Source organism: Caretta caretta, chromosome 2 (genome assembly GCF_965140235.1).
Source record: "Caretta caretta isolate rCarCar2 chromosome 2, rCarCar1.hap1, whole genome shotgun sequence".
NCBI lineage: Eukaryota > Metazoa > Chordata > Testudines > Cheloniidae > Caretta > Caretta caretta.
Genome location: NC_134207.1, coordinates 184,387,988 through 184,408,582, shown reverse-complemented (window position 1 = coordinate 184,408,582; position 20,595 = coordinate 184,387,988). Strand labels below are relative to the sequence as shown.

General features: G+C 43.1%; 1 protein-coding gene across 1 annotated transcript in view; it reads left to right on the top strand.

The window, feature by feature from the left end:
- Positions 1-20,595, top strand: part of STAC (SH3 and cysteine rich domain) — a 109,464-nt gene that overhangs the window by 85,639 nt on the left and 3,230 nt on the right. The window contains exons 8-10 of the mRNA XM_048839001.2: positions 8,009-8,097; positions 11,962-12,013; positions 12,111-12,248. Coding sequence (XP_048694958.1) covers positions 8,009-8,097; positions 11,962-12,013; positions 12,111-12,248 — 279 coding nt within the window. The remainder of the gene's footprint in view (positions 1-8,008; positions 8,098-11,961; positions 12,014-12,110; positions 12,249-20,595) is intronic.

Here is a 20,595-nt window from a genome sequence, read left to right as displayed (position 1 = left end):
TCAAGAACAAATAACAGAAATATCCAAAACAAAAGACCTGGTAGTAATGGGAGGACTTTACCCAGACATCTGTTAGAAAAATAAACTGGCAAAACACAAATTTTCCAACAAGTGCTTGGATTGCATTGGAGACATCTTTTTATTTCAGAAAGTAGAGGAAGGAACCAGGAGGACAGCCATTTTAGATTTGATTCTGAGCAACAGAGAGGAATTGGTAGTGAATCTGAAGTGGGCAATTTGGGTGAAAGTAACCATGAAATTATAGATTTCACAATTCTAAAGAAAAGAAGGAATGGGAACAGCAGAATAAGGGCAATGGACTTCAAATAAGAAGATATTAACAAACTCAGAGAATGGAGAGATTCTCTTCTCATAGGACCTTATCTAAGGGGGAAAGGAGTTCAGGAGGGCTGACAGATTCTCAAGAAGACAGTATTAAAGACAACTGTAAACTATCCTGATGCAAGGGAAAGATAAGAGGAATAATAAGAGACCAATATGACTCCATCAGGAGCTCTTCAATGACCTGAAAATCAAAAAGGAATGCTACAAAAAGTGGAAACATGGACAAATTGCTAAGGAGGAGTATAAAAGAACAGCACATGTATATAGGGACAAAATCAGAGAGACTAATGTCTACACTACGAAATTAGGTCGAATTTATAGAAGTCGATTTTTTTAGGAAGCGATTTTATACGGTCGATTCCACTAAGTGCGTTAAGTTGGCAGAGTGTGTCCACAGTACCGAGGCTAGCGTCGACTTTCAGAGCGTTGCACTGTGGGTAGCTGTCAAGGTTCCTCCCCCACTCTGAACGCTAGGGTACAGATGTGGGGACCTGCATGAAAACCTCCTAAGCTTATCTTTACCAGCTTAGGTCAAAACTTCCCCAAGGTACAAAATATTCCACCCTTTGTCCTTGGATTGGCCGCTACCACCACCAAACAAATACTGGTTACTGGGGAAGAGCTGTTTGGAAACGTCTTTCCCCCCAAATACTTCCCAAAACCTTGCACCCCACTTCCTGGACAAGGTTTGGTAAAAAGCCTCACCAATTTGCATAGGTGACCACAGACCCAAACCCTTGGATCTGAGAACAATGAAAAAGCATTCAGTTTTCTTACAAGAAGACTTTTAATAGAAATGGGAGTAAATAGAAGTAAAGAAATCCCCTCTGTAAAATCAGGATGGTAGATACCTTACAGGGTAATTAGATTCAAAACATAGAGAACCTCTCTAGGCAAAAACTTAAGTTACAAAAAGATACACAGACAGAAATAGTTATTCTATTCAGCACAATTCTTTTCTCAGCCATTTAAAGAAATCATAATCTAACATGTACCTAGCTAGATTACTTACTAAAAGTTCTAAGACTCCACTCCTGGTCTATCCTCGGCAGAAACAGCATATAGACAGACAGAGACCCTTTGTTTCTCTCCCTCCTCCCAGCTTTTGAAAGTATCTTGTCTCCTCATTGGTCATTTTGGTCAGGTGCCAGCGAGGTTACCTTTAGCTTCTTAACTGTAAAGGGTCTTTACAGGTGAGAGGAGCTTTCCCCTGGCAGGAGGGATTTCAAAGAGGTTTACCCTTCCCTTTATATTTATGACAGTAGCTATCCCACAGTTCCCGCAGTCTCCGCCACCCATTGGAATCCTGGATTGAGCTCCCAATGCCTGATGGGGCAAAAACATTGTCGTCGGTGGTTTTGGGTACATGTTGTCAGTCGCCCCTCCCTCTGTGAGAACAACAGCAGACAATCATTTCACGCCTTTTTTCCGCGCAGACGCCATACCATGGCAAGCATGCAGCCCGCTCAGCTCAGCCGCCGCTGTTGTGTCCTGGGTGCTGCTGGCAGCGGATGGTGCAGTAGGGCTGCAAACCATCGTCATCGAATGATGGAACGCAACTGCTTCTGCTGCCACTCTGCTCTCCTGCTCTGGCAGCAGACGGTGCAGTAGGGCTGCAAACCATCATCATCGAACGACCGCTTCTGCTGCCACTCTGCTCTCCTGCAGACGCCATAGCACAGCAAGCATGGAGCCCGCTCAGATCACCACGGCAGTTATGAGCACTGTAAACACCTCGCGCATTATCCTGCAGCATGTGCAGGACCAGAACCTGCAAAAGCAGGTGAGGAGGCGACGGCAGCGCGGTGACGAGAGTGATGAGGACCTGGACACAGACTTCTCTCGAAGCACGGGCCCTGGTAATTTGGACATCATGGTGGTAATGGGGCAGGTTCATGCTGTTGAATGCCGATTCTGGGCCCGGGAAACAAGCACAGATAGTGTTGCAGGTCTGGGATGATTCCCAGTGGCTGCGAAACTTTTGCAGGTGTAAGGGCACTTTCATGGAACTTTGTGACTTGCTTTCCCCTGCCCTGAAGCACAAGAATACCAAGATAAGAGTAGTCCTCACAGCACAGCCCTCACAAGTGAATGGCGATAGCCCTCTGGAATCTTGCAACGCCAGACACCTACCGGTCAGTCAGGAATCAATTTGGAGTGGGCAAATCTACTGTGGGGGCTGCTGTGATCCAAGTAGCCAGTGCAATCACTGACCTGCTGCTATCAAGGGTAATGACTCTAGGAAATGTGCAGGTCATAGTGGATGGCTTTGGTGCAATGGGATTCCCTAACTGTGGTGGGGCGATAGACGGAACACATATCCCTATCTTGGGACCGGAGCACCAAGGCAGCCAGTATATAAACTGCAAGGGGTACTTTTCAATGGTGCTGCAAGCACTGGTGGATCACAAGACATGTTTCACCAACATCAATGTGGGATGGCTGGGAAAGGTACATGACGCTTGCATCTTCAGGAACTCTGGTCTGTCTGAATGGCTGCAGCAATGGGCTTACTTTCCAGACCAGAAAATAACCGTTGGGGATGTTGAAATGCCTACAGTTATCCTTGGGGACCCAGCCTACCCCTTAATGCCATAGCTCATGAAGCCATACACAGACACCCTGGACGGTAGTCAGGAGCTGTTCAACTATAGGCTGAGCAAGTGCAGAATGGTGGTAGAATGTGCACTTGGATGTTTAAAAGCACGCTGGCGCAGCTTACTGACTCAGTTAGACCTCAGCAAAACCAATATTCCCATTGTTATTACTGCTTGCTGTGTGCTCCACAATATCTGTGAGAGAAAGGGGAAGACGTTTATGGCGGGGTGGGAGGTTGAGGCAAATCGCCTGGCCGCTGATTACGCGCAGCCCAACACCAGGGTGGTTAGAAGAGCACAGCAGGGTGGGCTGCGCATCAGAGAAGCTTTGAAAACCAGTTTCATGACTGGCCAGGTTACGGTGTGACAGTTCTGTTTGTTTCTCCTTGATGAAAACCCACCCCCTTGGTTCACTCTGCTTCCCTGTAAGCCAGCCGCCCTCCCCTGCCCCCTTCGATCACCACTTGCAGAGGCAATAAAGTCATTGTTGTTTCAAATTCATGCATTCTTTATTAATTCGTCACACAAATAGGGGGATAACTGCCACGGTAGCCCAGGAGGGGTGGAGGAGGAGGGAAGTACTAGGTGGGTTGGGGGAGGAGGGAAGGACAAGGCCACACTGCACTTCAAAACTTATTGAATGCCAGTCTTCTGTTGCTTGGGCAGTCCTCTGGAGTGGAGTGCTTGGGTGCCCGGAGAGCCCCCCCAACCTGTATTCTTGGGCATCTGGGTGTGGAGGCTATGGAACTTGGGGAGGAGGACGGTTGGTTACACAGGGGCTGCAGCGGCAGTCAGTGCTCCTGCTGCCTTTCCTGTACCTCAGCCATACGCCGGAGCATATCAGTTTGATCCTCCAGTAGCCTCAGCATTGCTTCCTGCCTCCTCTCATCACACTGCCACCACCGCTCCTCTTGTCCAGCCATCTATCCTCACACGTGTCTCTCCTGTCCTTGCGTTCATTTTATGCTTTTCTGGACTCTGACATTGTCTGCCTCCACACATTCTGCTGGGCTCTTTCAGTGTGGGAGGACTGCATGCGCTCAGAGAACATTTCATCGCGATTGCATTTTTTTCTCCACCTTATCTGCACTAGCCTCTGGGACAGAGATGACAAGGGGAGCGTTGAAACATTTGCAGCTGCGGGAGGAAAAAAAGGGAGAGTAGTATTTAAAAAGACACATTTTAGAGAACAATGGGTAGACTCTTTCATGGTGAACCAAGCTGTTAACATTACATAGCACATGTGCTTTCTTTACAAGGTCATATTTTGCCTCTTAAATTGAGGGCCTGCCAGTTGGTGTGAGAGATCACACATGCAGGGCTGGGCAACAGATTTCGGCTTGCAGACAGCCATGGTAAGCCACAGTCTTTTGGCTTCTTTAACCTTCATAATATGTGGAAATGGTTTCAAACAGCAGCACCCTCATTTCCCATACCAAGCACCCATTGGGTCGGCCATTTAAAAGGAGGGGCTGTGGTTTTCGGGTTAACATGCAGCACAAACCCAACTAAACCCCCCCTCACACCCAATTATCTGGGAAGATTGCTTCACACACCCCCCATCCCACCCCCACCGCGTGGCTAACAGCGGGGATTATTTCTTTTCAGCCATAGGCACACAGCCCAGCAGGAACGGGCACCTCTGAATGTCCCCTTAAGAAAAGCACCCTATTTCAACCAGGTGACCATGAAAAATATCACTCTCCTGAGGATAACAGAGATAAAGAATGGATGTTGCTTGAATGCCAGCAAACACCAGGACCATACGCTGCCATGCTTTCTTATGCAATGATTCTAGACTACATGCTGCTGGCCTGCCATGGTAAAGTGTCCTACCATGGAGGATGCAATAAGGCTGCCCTCCCCAGAAATCTTTTGCAAAGGCTTTGGGAGTACCTCCAGGAAAGCTTCATGGAGATGTCCCTGGAGGATTTCCGCTCCATCCCCAGACACGTTAACAGAATTTTCCAGTAGCTGTACTGGCCGCGAATGCATCCCAAGTCTTCAGGGCAAATTAATCATTAAATGCTTGCTTTTAAACCATGTATTATATTTACAAATGTACACTCACAAGAGGTGCCTTCTCTGCCTTCAAGGTCCAGGAGCCCGGGTTGAGAGGGTATTGTCTCCTGGGTGATAAACAGTTCCTGGCTGTCGGGGAGAATGGTTTCTCTGCTTGCGTGCTGTGCGCTATCTTCAACCTCCTCATCATCATCATCTTCCTTGTCCCAAAAATCCTCATCCCCATTGCGTGAGACTCCCTGGCAGGAGTCCACGTACAGGGGTGGGGTAGTTGTAGAGGCGCCCCCTAGAATTGCATGCAGCTCATCATAGAAGCGGCATGCGAGATTTTTTCAAATATATTTGGCATTTCGTCTTTTGGAACGGAGTTCTGATAGCACAGATTCATCTCCCCATACAGCAATCAGGGTACCTCCCGTTTGGTCCATGTTGGAGCTCTTTTGCGATTCTGGGACTCCATGGTCACCTGTGCTGATGAGCTCTGCATGGTCACCTCTGCTGATCAGCTTGCCACGCTGGCCAAACAGGAAATGACATTCAAAAGTTCACAAGGCTTTTCCTGTCTACCTGGCCAGTGCATCTGAGTTGATAGTGCTGTCTAGAGTGGTCACAATGGAGCACTCTGGGATAGCTCCTGGAGGCCAATACTGTCGAATTGCATCCACAGTACCCCCAAATTCGACCCAGCGATGTCAATTTTAGCGCTAATCCCCTCGTTGGGGAGGAGTACAGAAATAAATTTTAAGAGCCCTTTAAGTCGACAAAACAGGCTTGGTCGTGTGGATGGGTGCAGGGTTAAATCGATCTAACACTGCTAAATTCGACCTAAACGTGTAATGTAGACCAGGGCTAAGGCACAAAATGAGTTATACCTAGCAAGAAACATAAAAGGGAATGAGAAGAGGTTCTTTAAATACATTGAAATCAAGAGAAAGACAAAGAAAAGCATAGGTACTATACTTAGAAGGGAAGGAGCACTTATAACTGATGATATTAAGAAGGCAGTGGTGTTTAATGCCTGTTTTGCTTCGGTCTTCATTAAAAAGGCTAATGGTGTCCAGCTACTTAATACAATTAATATGAACAAGAAAGGGGAAGGAACACAAGCCAAAATAGAGATGTACAGGTTCAAGAACATTTAGATTATTCAAGTCAGCAAGGTGTGATGAAATTCACCCTAGGGTACTTAAGGAACTAGCTGAAGCAATCTGAGAACTATTTCCAATTATATTCAAGAATTCATGGAGGACAGGTGAGTTCCTAGAGTACTGGAGAATGGCAAATATAGTACCTATCTTTAAACACGGGAACAAAGAGGACCCCAGGAATTATAGACCTGTCAGTCTAACTTCAATACCTGGAAAGATACTGGAACAAATTATTAAATAAGCAATTTGTAAACACTTAGAGGATAATAGAGTTATAAGGAGCAACTAGCATGGATTTGTCAAGAACAAATCATGCCAAACCAACCTAACTTCCTTCTTTGACAGGATGACAGTCCTAATGGATAGAAAGAAAGCAATAGATGTGATATATCTTGATTTTGATACAGTCCCACATGACATTCTCATAAGCAAACTAGGGAAATGTGGTCTAGATGAATTTACAACAAGGTAGGTGCACAACTGGTTGGAAAACAGTATTCAAATAGTAGCTATTAATGGTTCACTGTCATAGTGGGAGGGTGTATCTAGTGATTTCATTAATAATTTGCATAATGGAGTAGATAATTTGCTTATAAAATTTGTAGATGACACCAAGCTGGGAGGGGTTGCAAGCACTTTGGAGGGCAAGATTAAAATTCAAAAGGACCTTGACAAAATGTAGAATTGGTCTGAGTTCAACAAGATAAAGTTCAGTAAAGATAAGTGCACAGTACTTCATTTAGGAAGGAAAAATCAAATCCACGACTACAAAATGGGAAACAGCTGGCTAAGTGGTAGTACTAGAGTAAAGGATCTGATTGTTACAGTGGATCACAACTTGAATATGAGTCAACAATGTGCTACAGTTGCAAAACAGGCTAATATTTTAAGGGTGTAAGAACAGGAGTGTTGTATGTAAGATTCAGGAGGTAATTGTCCTGCTTTACTCAGCCCTGGTGAGGCCAGAGCTGAGTACTGTGTCCAGTTCTGGGCACAACAAAGATGTGGATAAATTGGAGAGAATTCAGAGGAGAGTAACAAAAATCATAAAAGTACAGAAAACCTGACCTATGAGGAAAGGTTAAAAAACTGTTTAGTCTTGAGAAAAGAAAAACAAAACTGGTGGGAGTCCCAACAGTAGTCTTCAAATATGTTAAGGGCTGTTATAAAGAGGACTCTGATCAATTGTTTTCCATGTTTATTGAAGGAAGTGATTGGCTTAATCTGCAGCATGGGAGCTTTAGGTTAATTATTTGGAAAAGCTTCCTGTTCTTTCAAGGGGGGTTGTGGAATCCCCAACATTGGAGTTTTTGAGAACTGGTTGGACAAATACCTGTCAGGGATGGGTCGAGGTTTACTTGGTCCTGCCTCAGCGCAGAGGGCTGGACTTGATGACTTCTTGACGTCCCTTCTAGCCCTATATTTTTATGATTCTATATGACAGTAAAAAACTGCCAGGCACATAGCATGCAGCCCTTAACATACAGCGGAGAGCATGGGTTTTTTTAAGATCTCACTCAAAATATGCACAAATAGTAAACTGCACAAAGCACTCTTTATCTGTTTCTGGAGGATGAAAAGCTGAGTCAGCTCGGCCAGAACTTGAACCTGTGGTTCTAGAGGGTCTAATTGTTGCAAACTTCAGAAGTCATGTTTATCCCCTAATACCCTCCTATAAATGTAAACGTTTCTTTGATTTAGAGCCAGCTGTGACTCTTGTCCCTATGTCTTTAATGGGATGTACGAAAATCTTGGATTGAAAGGCCCCAGATTTTAAAAAAGTTCAAATCTGGAGCCAAATATTGCATCTCAGACCCATCTCTGTCCAGGACACAGCAATTCAGGCAGCCAGCAACTTACAGGTTTTCTTATGTTTTTTTTTTTTCCCCCTTAAAGGGGCCTGTTTATAAAGACACATCACAAATGCACGCCTACGTTGCCTTGTACAAATTTGTACCACAAGAGAACGAAGACTTGGAGATGAGGTAAAGTGCTGTCATATTTACTTATTGATTTGACCCAGGGAAACTGAGAATGGTGCAGATTTAAATCAGTGTTGTACTTTTAATTCTAATTTTTGCTATGCTATTTGCATTATATTATTTATATATATAATGGTCTCACAGCTATTTAATTATGTATCTTTTCCCTCTTTCTACTTATGAAAATGATGCAGAGCTGGGGAGAAGCTTTTTACAAAGAAAATAATGGGTAAAACTTTCAAGTCATTTTGGTGCCAAAGTCCAGTGACTTTGGCGCTTTTGAAAATTATGCTCCCATTCAATGACTTTCAAGCTTGACAAAGCCCGGGCTGGGATGATTTAGTTGGGGATTGGTCCTGCTTTGAGCAGGGGGTTGGACGAGATGACATCCTGAGGTCCCTCCCAACCCTGATATTCTATGATTCTAATGAGACTTAGGTTCCTAAGTGCTGAAATCTCTTTTGGGATGGTTGAAAAAATTTTAACAGAAAATTGGATTTTCAACTAAATAAATATTTTTGCAGAAAGTGTCTGCTTTCCTTGACATTTTAGATTTTTTTTAAATCAGAAAATGACAAACTTTCTTTTGTTTTGGCCAAAAGATTTTCAATTTTCAGCAACCAAAAAACTGAAAAAGTATCCGGTTTTAAATTTAGGGGATTTTGACAAAAAAAATTTCCACAGGAAAAAGTATCCCCATTTTCTAACCAGCTCTAGTAACAATGTTGGAACTTCTACCAGTGTTATTTAACTGATTGCTCCCTCCCTGACTTCCCACTGCCCGCACCCCCAGGGACTTTGTCTCAGAAAAGGGGAATGAGGAGGATCTCAAGATGGCGAATGGCTGCTATTGTGTTTTCTTTTACATTATATGGAAGGTTGGTCTGAATTGCAAAATCTTCTGGTTCAAATATATTTTCTTTAGCACTTTTTCATGTAACCCTGCACTGGTGCTGCTTTGTCCAGTCTCACAGGGCCTGTTCCAAAGCCCCACTGAAGTCAAAGGAAATCTTTCCATTTACTACCGTGGGCTTTGATGCAGGCCCACAGTGAGTAGATTGTTGCAGAGACTTTAATAGGCTCTAGGAGTGCTGTCTGCTTTGGGCACTGTTCACAAAACATATCCGCTCTTTTCATGCTTTACCCAAGATCAAACCAGTTGGATGCTGACTCCAATAAAATATACTTACAAAGTCATTCAAGAAAAGTCTGTGCCCTCTCCTTGCTCAAGACAGAGCTATCATTTTGCATGGCTGGCATTTTTCCATGATTGCTTTGTTTCAGGTGTGATAACTGGATAGAAAATAGCCACATGCAGGATGACACTTGCTAGGAATCCAGAGCTGCTATGTCTAAATGCTCTGCATGTTGGACTTTCATTTTGCATTGTTGGTTTATTTTGGTTTACGCACTCACTCATTCAATTACAAAGGACCACCATTTAAAAATGTAATGTAACCACCCTCCCCAACCATGTCTAATAACCCAGAAGTTGAACCACGGACGTAAGAGCTTACCATCCCCGCCAGAGTCCTCCCACTCCCATACAACAAGGTATAAAAGTGTGCCTTGCAGTCTGTCCTGATGGTTGATAAACGAGGACTGCTTTGGATTGACTTGCCTTCTCTGTTGAGATGCCAGCTAAGTTTTTGATTAGTGACACTTGTTATGGTGGTAGGTTTTGTTGTGTGGCCAAAAGCCACCACAACGAAGAGCATCAAATAGCCACCAGATAACAATGCTGTTTGGTCGCTACTGACCTGGGCTGGATTCACATTGCTCACTATGGGTTAGATTTTCATTTAAACCAATGGGAGTAAGACACGTAGATGGTTTTGAAAATTCCACTAGGCACCTGTGGATTGCCTAAATACCTTTTTAAAAGCTTGCCCAAAGCACTTTAAAAATGTTGGCAAGCATTATTATCCCCATTTGATAAAGGGGAAAACAGAGACAGAGAAATTAAAGACTCAGTCCCTTAACTTTAATGGGAGTTGGTCTAGCTTTTAAGTGGCGTAGCTTGGAATCAAACCCAGGTCTGATGTGCCGTCTCTAGCAGGCACTGTCCAAACAGTTCCTGACATGTTCCAAAAAGACTGGAAGCTTTATGGTTCTGTGATGTCATCACTCTTGTACAATGAGTTCAAGATAGGATGTGGGGAAAGCTGGAGAAATTAGGGTTCGGCTATTGCCCATTAATTTCAGCAAAACCCCCATAACCCCAAGGAAAGGCTTACACCCAGCAGAACAGAGCTCTTGGAGCTGGTCACATTGGGAAGTGGGTAGAACTTGCGTCCAACAGCACAGTGTGTCATGTTTGTGTAACAACTTGATGCAGCATCAAAGTGGGTCTTCAGATATCTGCTGAACTAACGCTGCAATATTAGGGATGAGCCCAGCAGACTTAAATATGGCAAGTTGGAGTAGGCTAATATTTCTGGCCAAATTATTCTCCCAGCCCGAGGCTGGAAATAGTCAGCTGGCTTATGATACTCAGCAATTACAGCATGACTCCATGCATTATAAAGGTAAATATGTCCCATTTGAATCAAAAAGATATTTGTGTAGAATTACATCCCTGCTGATTAATTATATTTGTCAGTTAAATAAAACTGGTTTCTTGCTGCCTTCCTTTAGCAGTAACAGCATGAGAACCTGGCTGATAAGATTCTGTGTCCCAACAATATTTAATGCCTTCATGTAACATGGTGATCCCTGGTACAAATAGGTATTTCTAAGCAGTTTCAGACTAAATTGGAAGCAAAGTACATCACACAGGATTTTTCATTTTACTACAAAGATCTTTCTATAAAAAGGAGCGGTGGAGATTGTGTATTCTAAACTGGGATGTCGGGTTATAATTGCTGAGGTAGGGTGAAATTTGGTTTAATATATCACCCACCACTTTCACAGCCATTTACTGCTCCTGTTGAAGTCAGTAGCTAAACTGAATGGGAATAAGGCTCAGACTGTGTGGATCAAACCTCAGGGCCATATTGTGTCTGGTCCTAGAATGGATGAAGTTGGGGGAGGGCTGCAGGAGCCTTCTCTCTGCCAAGTGCCTGCATTAGCCAGGCACAATAATAGTCCTTCCACTCTAGCGAGCACAGGAAATCCTCCCTTTTAGCCCTGTGGGTACAAATTACACCAAAGGAGCTAGGGGAAAATGGGGGTCATGGCCATGTGCCCCCCAACTTCCACCTAATGCAACCCTCACCAGTCCATGGCTACAGGAAGGAGAAGACTGCCCCAGTCTACAGAATGATGTTACACGCACTCTCCCTTGCCATCTATCAGGTTGCTGGGCCAGAGATTATGCTTGAGACAAAATACCTCAGGGTGTTCATCCTGGTATTGTACCCTGCCAAACTACCTCTAATGTGAGCCAGTGCAAAAAACACAGGGCCAAATCCTCAGCTGATATTTATCAGCACAGCGCCACTGACTTCATTGTGTCTCCACTCAGCTGCAGGTAAAAAATGTTACAGCTTGTGGGAGTATCAGCAGAGCCATTCGGGACCTAATAGCGCTGCCTTGGCATCAAAATACACAGGAGAATTCAATGGGACAAATTTTGCACCCAGTTACAATGGTACAACTACGTTAGCGTCACTGAGCTATGCACTTGTATAACTGAGAGCAGAGTTTGACCCTCTCTCGCCTGGAAGATGGAAATTTTGCTTCTGTGCTCATATCTGACTTAGGAAGTTCTCATTGCTTCATAGATCCACATGTAGTGATTAATCAGATATAATGATCAAGGCTGGGTTACACTTCTAGGAGAATTTCACTATGAATGTTGATGTGCTTGTGCAATTAAGACACATCTTAATCGAAATTCCCGACATCTGTCTTTTCTAATTATAGACCAGGTGATATGATCACACTGCTGGAAGATTCTAATGAAGACTGGTGGAAGGTACGAGCCAAATACTCTATATCCTTTAACAAAATAAATGAATGGTATTTATGATAAGTATGAAGGTCATTCTTCTGTCAATGTGCTTGCTCCATAGGGGAGAATTGAGGACAGAATAGGATTTTTCCCCGCTAATTTTGTTCAGAGAGTGCAACAAGACGAAAAGATTTTCAAGTGTGTCAGAACATTTATTGGATGCAAGGAGCAAGGACAGATTACTCTGAAAGAGAACCAAGTAAGTGAAGTATACCATTTACTGTACATTAAGGGCATAGTTCTGCATTCCTTGTGTACCCAGTAATCTGCTTGACTTCATTAGAAGTTTTCGGTGTGCAAAGAAATCATGAGGAGACTCTTTCACAGCACATAGTATTTTTTTCAGTAAATATTATTTGTATTGTGGTAATACCTAGTGCACAGTCAGGATCATGGCCGCATGGTATGTACACTAGAGCTGTGTATGAAACTGTTTTTTTTCATCCCCTGATAGCTTTCAAGATTTTAAAATTTCTTCAGATGCCAACTCAGGCTGAAAAATCAAAATGTCAAAAATTTGCATGAACATGTCTGGAAACAAAAGTCAGATCAGGCTGATCTAAATGTTTCCTTTCAATAATTTTGATACATTTCATTTATATTGGCCTTTTTAATCCTTTATTTAATATAAATTAACTCAAAAATGTCAAAACAGTAATTATGAACCAGAAAATGAAACTCTTTGTGTTGACAATTTCAAAACAAGATGTTTCAACCATTTATAAACTTAAAAAAATAATAATAATCAGGAGATTTATGAAAACCAACCCTTTCCCACAAACAGTTTCAGTTTTGACAGATCAACATTTTTCCACTGAAAAAATGTTTTCAGAAAATTCTGACCAGCTGTAACAAACACTGAGAGGACAGACTGTGCCTCAAAGAGTTTATGGTCTAAATCCTCAATCCCACAAAGATTTATGGACATGGTTAATTTTACAGACTGTGAATTGTCCTAGTGACTTCAGATGGGTCAACAAACAATGCATAAAGTTAAGCACATATATAAGTTTGTTGCAGAACTGGGGCTTAATTTAAGACAAGACTCAACAAATGTGTTTAACAGACAAAAGGAGGGAAGGGGAGGCTGAGGGTAATAGTGACGGGAATGCTGATACATGGGGCAATATGTGAACAACTAGAGGCTCCCAAATAATTCAGGATGGGATTTTCAAAACTGCTTTGCATTGGGCCTGACCTTGCTCCCACAGATGCCAATTCCCAAAGGCTTGACTTCAAAGGGAGCAGAGTTAAGATAACAACATCCTTAGAGATCTTTTAATTATCATTTTAAATGCCTTCTCATTCCATAACTCCTTGTGCCTCTCTTTCCCCCTCATTGCTACACACTGATTTTTTAAAAAAAAATTAAAAACACCCCTGTTTCAAATGTTTACTGTACATCAGTTTGGACTCTCACAAGCTATTCACTCTGAAGGTCTTTGATCAAATCTTCCTCTTTAATGTTGTTTTTAAATGTGCACACAAAATGATGGGCATATCTTCCATCTGGGGATATGCCTTTGGTGTGTTCTTATTTCAAATTTGGTTTTATAACTACTTTTCCTGAACATTGAATGGATCCAGTTGAAGTCAATGGAGGGCTTCTATGGGATTGCACTGGTGTAAATGAAAGCAGAATCTGGCCCATTCTACATTAAAAGAACATCAGCACTGTGACAAACACAGTAACATAACTAAGGCAACAAACAACTAAGGGAGAAAATATAGTCAAGGTTCTCTGATGCGAATGGACATCAGCTTGAAATCTTTCTCAGTGTATCCTGTTAAAGATAATTATTTTCCCCTCTTCATGGGGCTTTTTCTTTCCTTCGGAGATTTGCATCACATCTCATATCCCTAGGGGCCAAATTCTGTGCTGACTTGCACTCTGCAATGCCACTGACCTTAATGCGGTTGAATGGGGGAGGAGGGTCTAGGTCAGCGTAAAATTTGGCCCCTAATGTTTCTTTAATGTAGCATTTGCTTGTGACATTTGTTAGCACTTCAGTTTGATGGTGGGTTAGGATATTTCACCCCTTTGATGTAGAAGAATGTCTAAATGCTAACATTTTGTGGCAACATCATCCCTGTAAATAAGACATTGGAAGAGCACTCAGATTATATAGTTTGACTGCCTCCTGCAGCAAGTACATTAGGCAACGCTGAAGCTGTTAAAGTGAGATGAGCTGCATGAAGTATTTTACCATCACAGTAAATTAATGCAAATATCTTCGCTGTGATCCTGATTTTCCACTGCCCTGCACCTTCTGTGGTTATTTTCATCTGCACAAAAGGATAGAAAAACATGATCCAGTCAGGATAGGAGGGGTTTATACCACTTTGCACTGGTGTAAATTACTAGGTAAGGGGGAAGGGAGTGGGGAATCTACCCTGGGCAATTTGATGTGTCAACATGAAGGTAGATTGACAGATGATTTGTGCGATTAAATCAGATTATAATGTTAAACACATGATATCCTGTCTGTTAACATGACTACCATTGTAAATGCTATGGATCAATTTTATTGTATCATTTCCCATCAAACTATTATTTCTAAAAGGTCCGATATAAAGTCTGGCACTTGTCTCTAAACATGAAACCATCCTATTGTCCTTCTTTCACAATAGGAGTGTATGGGAGCTATCATCAGGAGCAGTTCATTGTTTCAATTCAATATATGAGGTGAATAGAGGTAGACTAATTCATCCTGTCTGTCAACCCCTTCGTTCCCTTTTAGTAAGGACAAGCAAACTCGTCTTGCTTAATTCCAAACCCATGCAAACACTGAAGTTCAACCTAAATGCTATGGGGTTCTCTGTCTGCTTAGGAGAAGCTGGGGGAAAGGGAGTGAAGAGGGAGAAAACATGTTCAACAGAAAATAGCACAGAGCTCAGGCAGAGTGAGCAAGTAAATGCAGAGGGATCTGGGGGAAAGATGTAGAGACTGTGAACAAAATCTAACGAAGCAATAAATGTAGGGGGTCAAATTATGATCAGCCACTTCAAGGAGATGCAGAAGGGGAGGTGCAAGGAATATCCAGGCCACTTTGCACAACTTCCACAAGGGTCATTCTGTCACAATTCCTCCAGGAATCCCTCTCACCATCCTGGGACTATCCCTGAGGTGGTCTGACCCCCACACAGGGCTGTACTTAACTGGCACAAGTCTGAGTCATTGAACTTTAAAAAAAAAAAAAAAACAGAGACCTGGCCCATTGAGTTTAATGTGAGCTTCTCATTTTCGAATACAGTGCTTGTCACCAAGGGCTTTCATACTGCAGGATGCTCCTGTTGATGCTTGGACATAACTCCCTGCCATGTTAATGGATGTTATGTATGCACATCAGGAAGAGAATATACAAACCATAAAGTGCTCGGTGCAGAAAATGAGGAAATTTTTGTATTCACAATATTATATCAAATCGGGAGCAAAAATTCATGATAATAGACAGGCAAAAATACAGGCTATTTTCAAATACAGGCGAAGAGGTTTTCAGTATCATAGGCACCCTGGGCATGTCTGCCTGTGTCTTTGCTTTGCATGGTTTCAAACACTTTGAGTTCCAGGTTCATCCAAACTTTTGTGGTAAAGCTGATGCTAAGAGTATGTCTCCACAGCCCGCAGAAGCAGGCCTCTGAGCTTAGATCAACAGACTCAGGCTAGCAGGGCTCGTGCTAACATTGTATAGACAGCATGTTGACATTGCAGCTTGAGCTGGAGTTTAGCTCTGAAACCTAGGGAGTGGGGTGGGTGCTAGAGCCTGAGCCCCAGCCCAAGCCACAACTTCAAAGCACTGTCTACATCACTATTTTTTAGAATCTAGGACAAGCCACTCTAGCCAGAGTCTGTAGATTTGGGCTGGGAGGCCTGCTTCTGTGGGCTGTGTAGACTGACGCGAAGGGGGAGAAGGGAAACAGCACATTTTGCTCCTCCGTCTCTTGCATTATGTAAGGGTTCCACTTAACATAAGAGCTCTTGAAAAATTCATTATGAAAGATGAAACTCAGCCTGGGAAAAAAGCATTCTTCAAAGACATCAACATTTTTCATGCTAGGGTACAGTGACAGGCTTGTGTGGGTTGAAACTGGTTCAGAAGAAAAATTTCTCTATAGGGCTCAATTTTGCGCCTCCTAGAAAAAAAATGTGCATGCAGTGTTGTAGCCCAGGCTATTAGAGAGACAAGGTGAGTGAGATACCATCTTTTATTGGACTAACTTCTGTGGGTGAGAGAAGCTGGTCCAATAAAAGATATTACCTTCTAGAATAAAACGTGAGTTTTGCTGTTGATTTCAGGAGAGTAAGAGCAGGCTCTTATTTTTGAGTTTGAAACCAAAGCTAGACAACTTTTGCAGCTTTTCTGATTTTGAAACAAAACTCTTGCACGACACTAGTTGTGTAAACTTTCCCATGTGAGACTGTGTCCTCAGCTGGATGTGAAAATCTTTCTCTAGCCTGAAATGTCTGACCCAGCATATCAGTTCAATAACACACATTCTACAGCCTTCCCCTTATACCTTAGCAGGTCTTAAGTGAACCTCTGCTCAAAAAAAGAAATTTGCATCTTGAAACATATCTAAATATATATCCCTATGCAATCTATGTTTGAAAAATAACATTAACAATAACATTTACATTTTGACCATAATGGCCTTTAAAGGACTCAGAATAATCTATTGTTTTGAATCTCTGTTTATTATTCTCCCTAATTTCTTATTTAAAACAAAGGAAATGAACACTGGGGCAAAAAGCCTTGAAGCCAGATGGGCAGCTCCTGTAAATTGGAGTAGCACCATTGAAGTCTATAGAGCTACACCATTTTATATGAGCTGAGGATCTGGTCCCCTGTGCTTCAGAAAAAGTTGAACTACTGTAATCCAAAAGGTCCAAAGCGGCAAAGAAATTCACACCCAAGGCTAACAGTCATGCCTTTCATCCAGTCCTTTGCTTCTTGGATAAGCAGATGCCTTCAAAAAGGAGAGTTGTAATTTTCCATAGCGTACAGTGCAGCAAATCACAGAGGAGTACTTAGAGAGAGAAAAACCAAGCAGAAGGATCGATGCATTTATCAAAACACAGCCCTGTAAATTGTTTCTGTTACATAAAGAACCTCCCAGGAAAGAGCCATTGCTACAACGAGAGAACTAGAGTCTGTGCTTATAACCTGACACTGCTACATAGCAATATTGTACTGACATGCTGTTATAGCACCAAAGTCCAATAACTGGACAGAATCTCAGGGCCTTGTACTAATCCAGCTTTAGGCTTTGCTGTCCCTAAGCACACTGAAACCCATGGAGCATGTTCCCAGCCTAGCTCCAAAACACAGAAGCCTACATTTTCCAAATTAACTAGTAATTTTGGGTAGCACAGTTTTTGAGTTCCCATCCTGAAATATTGTAAAGGGGCCTGATTTTCACTTGATAGTTGCTCAGCACTGTCTGAAAACCAGGCCCCTTTAAGGTATCTCAGGAACCTAAAATTAAGATTCCCCCCAAAAAAACCACTAAATTATATTTGAAAATTTAGGCCAAACTAACTTCCCTCAGATCGGTGGAGGGCAGATCTTCCTCCAGGCCATTCCTGGAACTGAAGTTATCCATGTCTTGACAACTTGAAATCTGTGTCCCTGTTGTATTAAAGGGACTGGCTAACACAGAGGATTGAGAATAGACTCTGTAGCCTTGCATTAGTCTGTTAATGATTCAGTCTAGCCCGATGGGTAGTCATTACCATCTGAACGTTCTTTGGTAACCTGTGTGAAACGAGCGGGTGCTATCAGTCCAAATGCTAGGGAGCTAGTGGGCACAAAATACATCACCCCAAAAGGCATCCTGGCAGGCAGTTTCAATCAAGAAGCAAAAAGAATGAATGGGGCGATTGAACTACCCTCCTTCAGTCCACAGAGTTGGTGATTTCAGGCCAGGATTGAAGTGCATTGGCAAGAAAACGTAGGGACGCGGACACGGCCGCACCAGTTTTACAGATAAATCGAGGGCATCAGCCTCCAGGACTGTCAATCGGATACCTTTCCAAAGTTCTAAATTCCCGCAAGAAACTGTAGTGAGTTTGTATCCAAATTACGATTCAATGGAAACCAAGGCGTGGCATGGCAATGAGAAATGGTATTTTAAGACATGCAGGAGCCAGGGGAACATTCTGGGGTGAAAATAAGAGACAGCAGTGAAAATCAGCAAAAGCTCAGAGTTGCTGCTGGACAAAGGGCATTTTCCACTTGGGGCTTTCCACTTGGCAAAATGCAAAGTCTAGGACTCATGTGATTTGGAGTCTATTAATAAACAGTGCAGTTTAAAAGATCATTTCCAAATCATTCATCTTGCCCATCTGTTAAGAGGAAAGTGATGGACAAGAATTCTTCAGGGTCAGAATATGCTGCCAAGTTCAGGGAACAGTCAGGATCCCAGCAAATTTTTTTTTAAAATAGAACGGAAACAAAGAATTGGGCCGTGACTTTCTAATATTAGATCGTGTTTTCTGCCTCCAGTTCTCTCCTTGGACCACCCGCTATCTTAGCCGTAGCCTGGGAAATGGGCACTTTCTAACCTCATGAACCCTTTCTAACCTCATGAACCCGCGGCAGGTTTTCAGTGTCTGTATTGTTAATTTCTTGGGGAGTTGCTTCCCAGCTGCTCCCTGGTTTTGGCAGCATGAGCAGGTGCCATTTTAAGAAGATTTCAATTTGATACAGCAAGCTGTAAGTGCCCAACAGTCTCTCACTCTCTTCCCCCGCGCCCCCCCCCCATCCCCCAGCCACAATATTGTTTGGCGTTTATCAGCGGCACTAGTTCCACGTAGCAGCTGAAGCACTGTGCGGGGTCCCAATCGAATGTGACAGTTGTTAGCAATAAGGGGCTTCAGTCTCCATTAATTTAGATGCCTTTTACAGTGCTTTAACAGAGTTACTCCTGATTTACCCCTGAGCAAGATAAGAATCGGGTCCAAGGATTACAGCTTGCAGCCAAAGCTTGAAGCTGGCCAAGCTCTGGTCCATGCAGGACCCCCTGAGAGGTAAAGGAAGGGAAAAAACAGCTTAAAGCCACCTTTGCATTCCCACAGTCCCTGAGGATGCTAGGGCTTGATTTGGCCCCCTGCACAACTTGTAGCTCCTGATTTAAGTTCTGGCAGCTGCTACAGCCTCCTTAGACCTGATGTCTGGCAAGGGATTGCCAGGGCACAGTGTGCCCATTTCTGCCCCAATACATCCTATTCACTGGAAATGGGCAGCAGAGTGCCAGCTGGAGGCTCCCACAGGTAAGACCTAGAGTATCACAAGCTTGCAAGAGACATGTAATTTGGACAGGCAGTCCCTTACAGGGATTAGAAAGGAATATTTTTCCCCAATGCACAATTGGCCAGATGTATTCTGTCTTTGCTTTATTGCCTTCCTCTGAAGCATCAGGGATTGACCACAGCTGAAGAAGGCCACTGGACAGGGGGTACTGGTGTTCTGAGGTGATAGAGGCTCTTTCTTAGAGGCCTGGCTGGAATATCTTGTTCATGGGCTGAGGGTCCAACTGATCACCAGATCTGGGGTTGGAAAGAATTTTTTTCCCCCAAGTCAGATTTTCAGGGACCTTAGATTTTTCTCGCCTTTCTCTGTGGCATGGAGTGTGGTTCACCTGCTAGGATCATTTGGGTCTAACCTACCTAATCATTTCTCTGCCCCTGCAGGGGCTTGGGGTGCTGGTGACATCTCAGTAGGGCACAAAACATTTTAGTCTGAGGACTAAAATGCTTTAGTCTAATCCGAGTTACTGGGTTCAACACGGGGGTAACTGGATGAAATTTAATGGCCTGTTATATACAAGAGGCCAGAGTACGTGACCTAATGCTCCCTTTATCTCTATGAAACTATATCCTCCCACCTAATTAGGCGCTAAATCTGCCCCAGTTTCATAAAAAGAAAAGGAGGACTTGTGGCACCTTAGAGACTAACAAATTTATTTGAGCAGAAGCTTTCGTGATGCAAATACAGACTAACACGGCTGCTACTCTGAAACCCACAGTTTCATAGAGGGTGTTACCATTGACAGCAGTGGGAGCTCTGAAGGGAATCAGCAGCAAGATCAAAAACCTTTTGAAAGCCCACCTTGCCCTTGTTCAGTTATTGCAGAGGGGGATGAAATGAGAATTTTTTGAGTATGTGAATAAGTGATTTTCTTTGACCCACAAAGAATTATGCTCATTAGAAGTTAGGCATCTAAATATCTTCGAGGATCTGAGCCTATATGTATGTAGAATACCTACCAGAATTGGGCCTTAATCTAAGATGAGGCATTTTAGGTACTACTGTAATAAATATAAGTCATCATCCAGCCGAAAATTATGCAATTAGATATATTTTAGGGCCATGTGTCAGTTGCAGGTCCTCTGAGTAACTAAATATTGCACATACTGGCAGCATATTCTCCCCTGTACAGAGACAACACCATGAAGTGATTGTTCACCTGGCACGGCATTAAGGATGCAAGAGTCCATGAGAGATACTGTTCAGTGCCCCACATCACTGCTGTGGATGCATCTG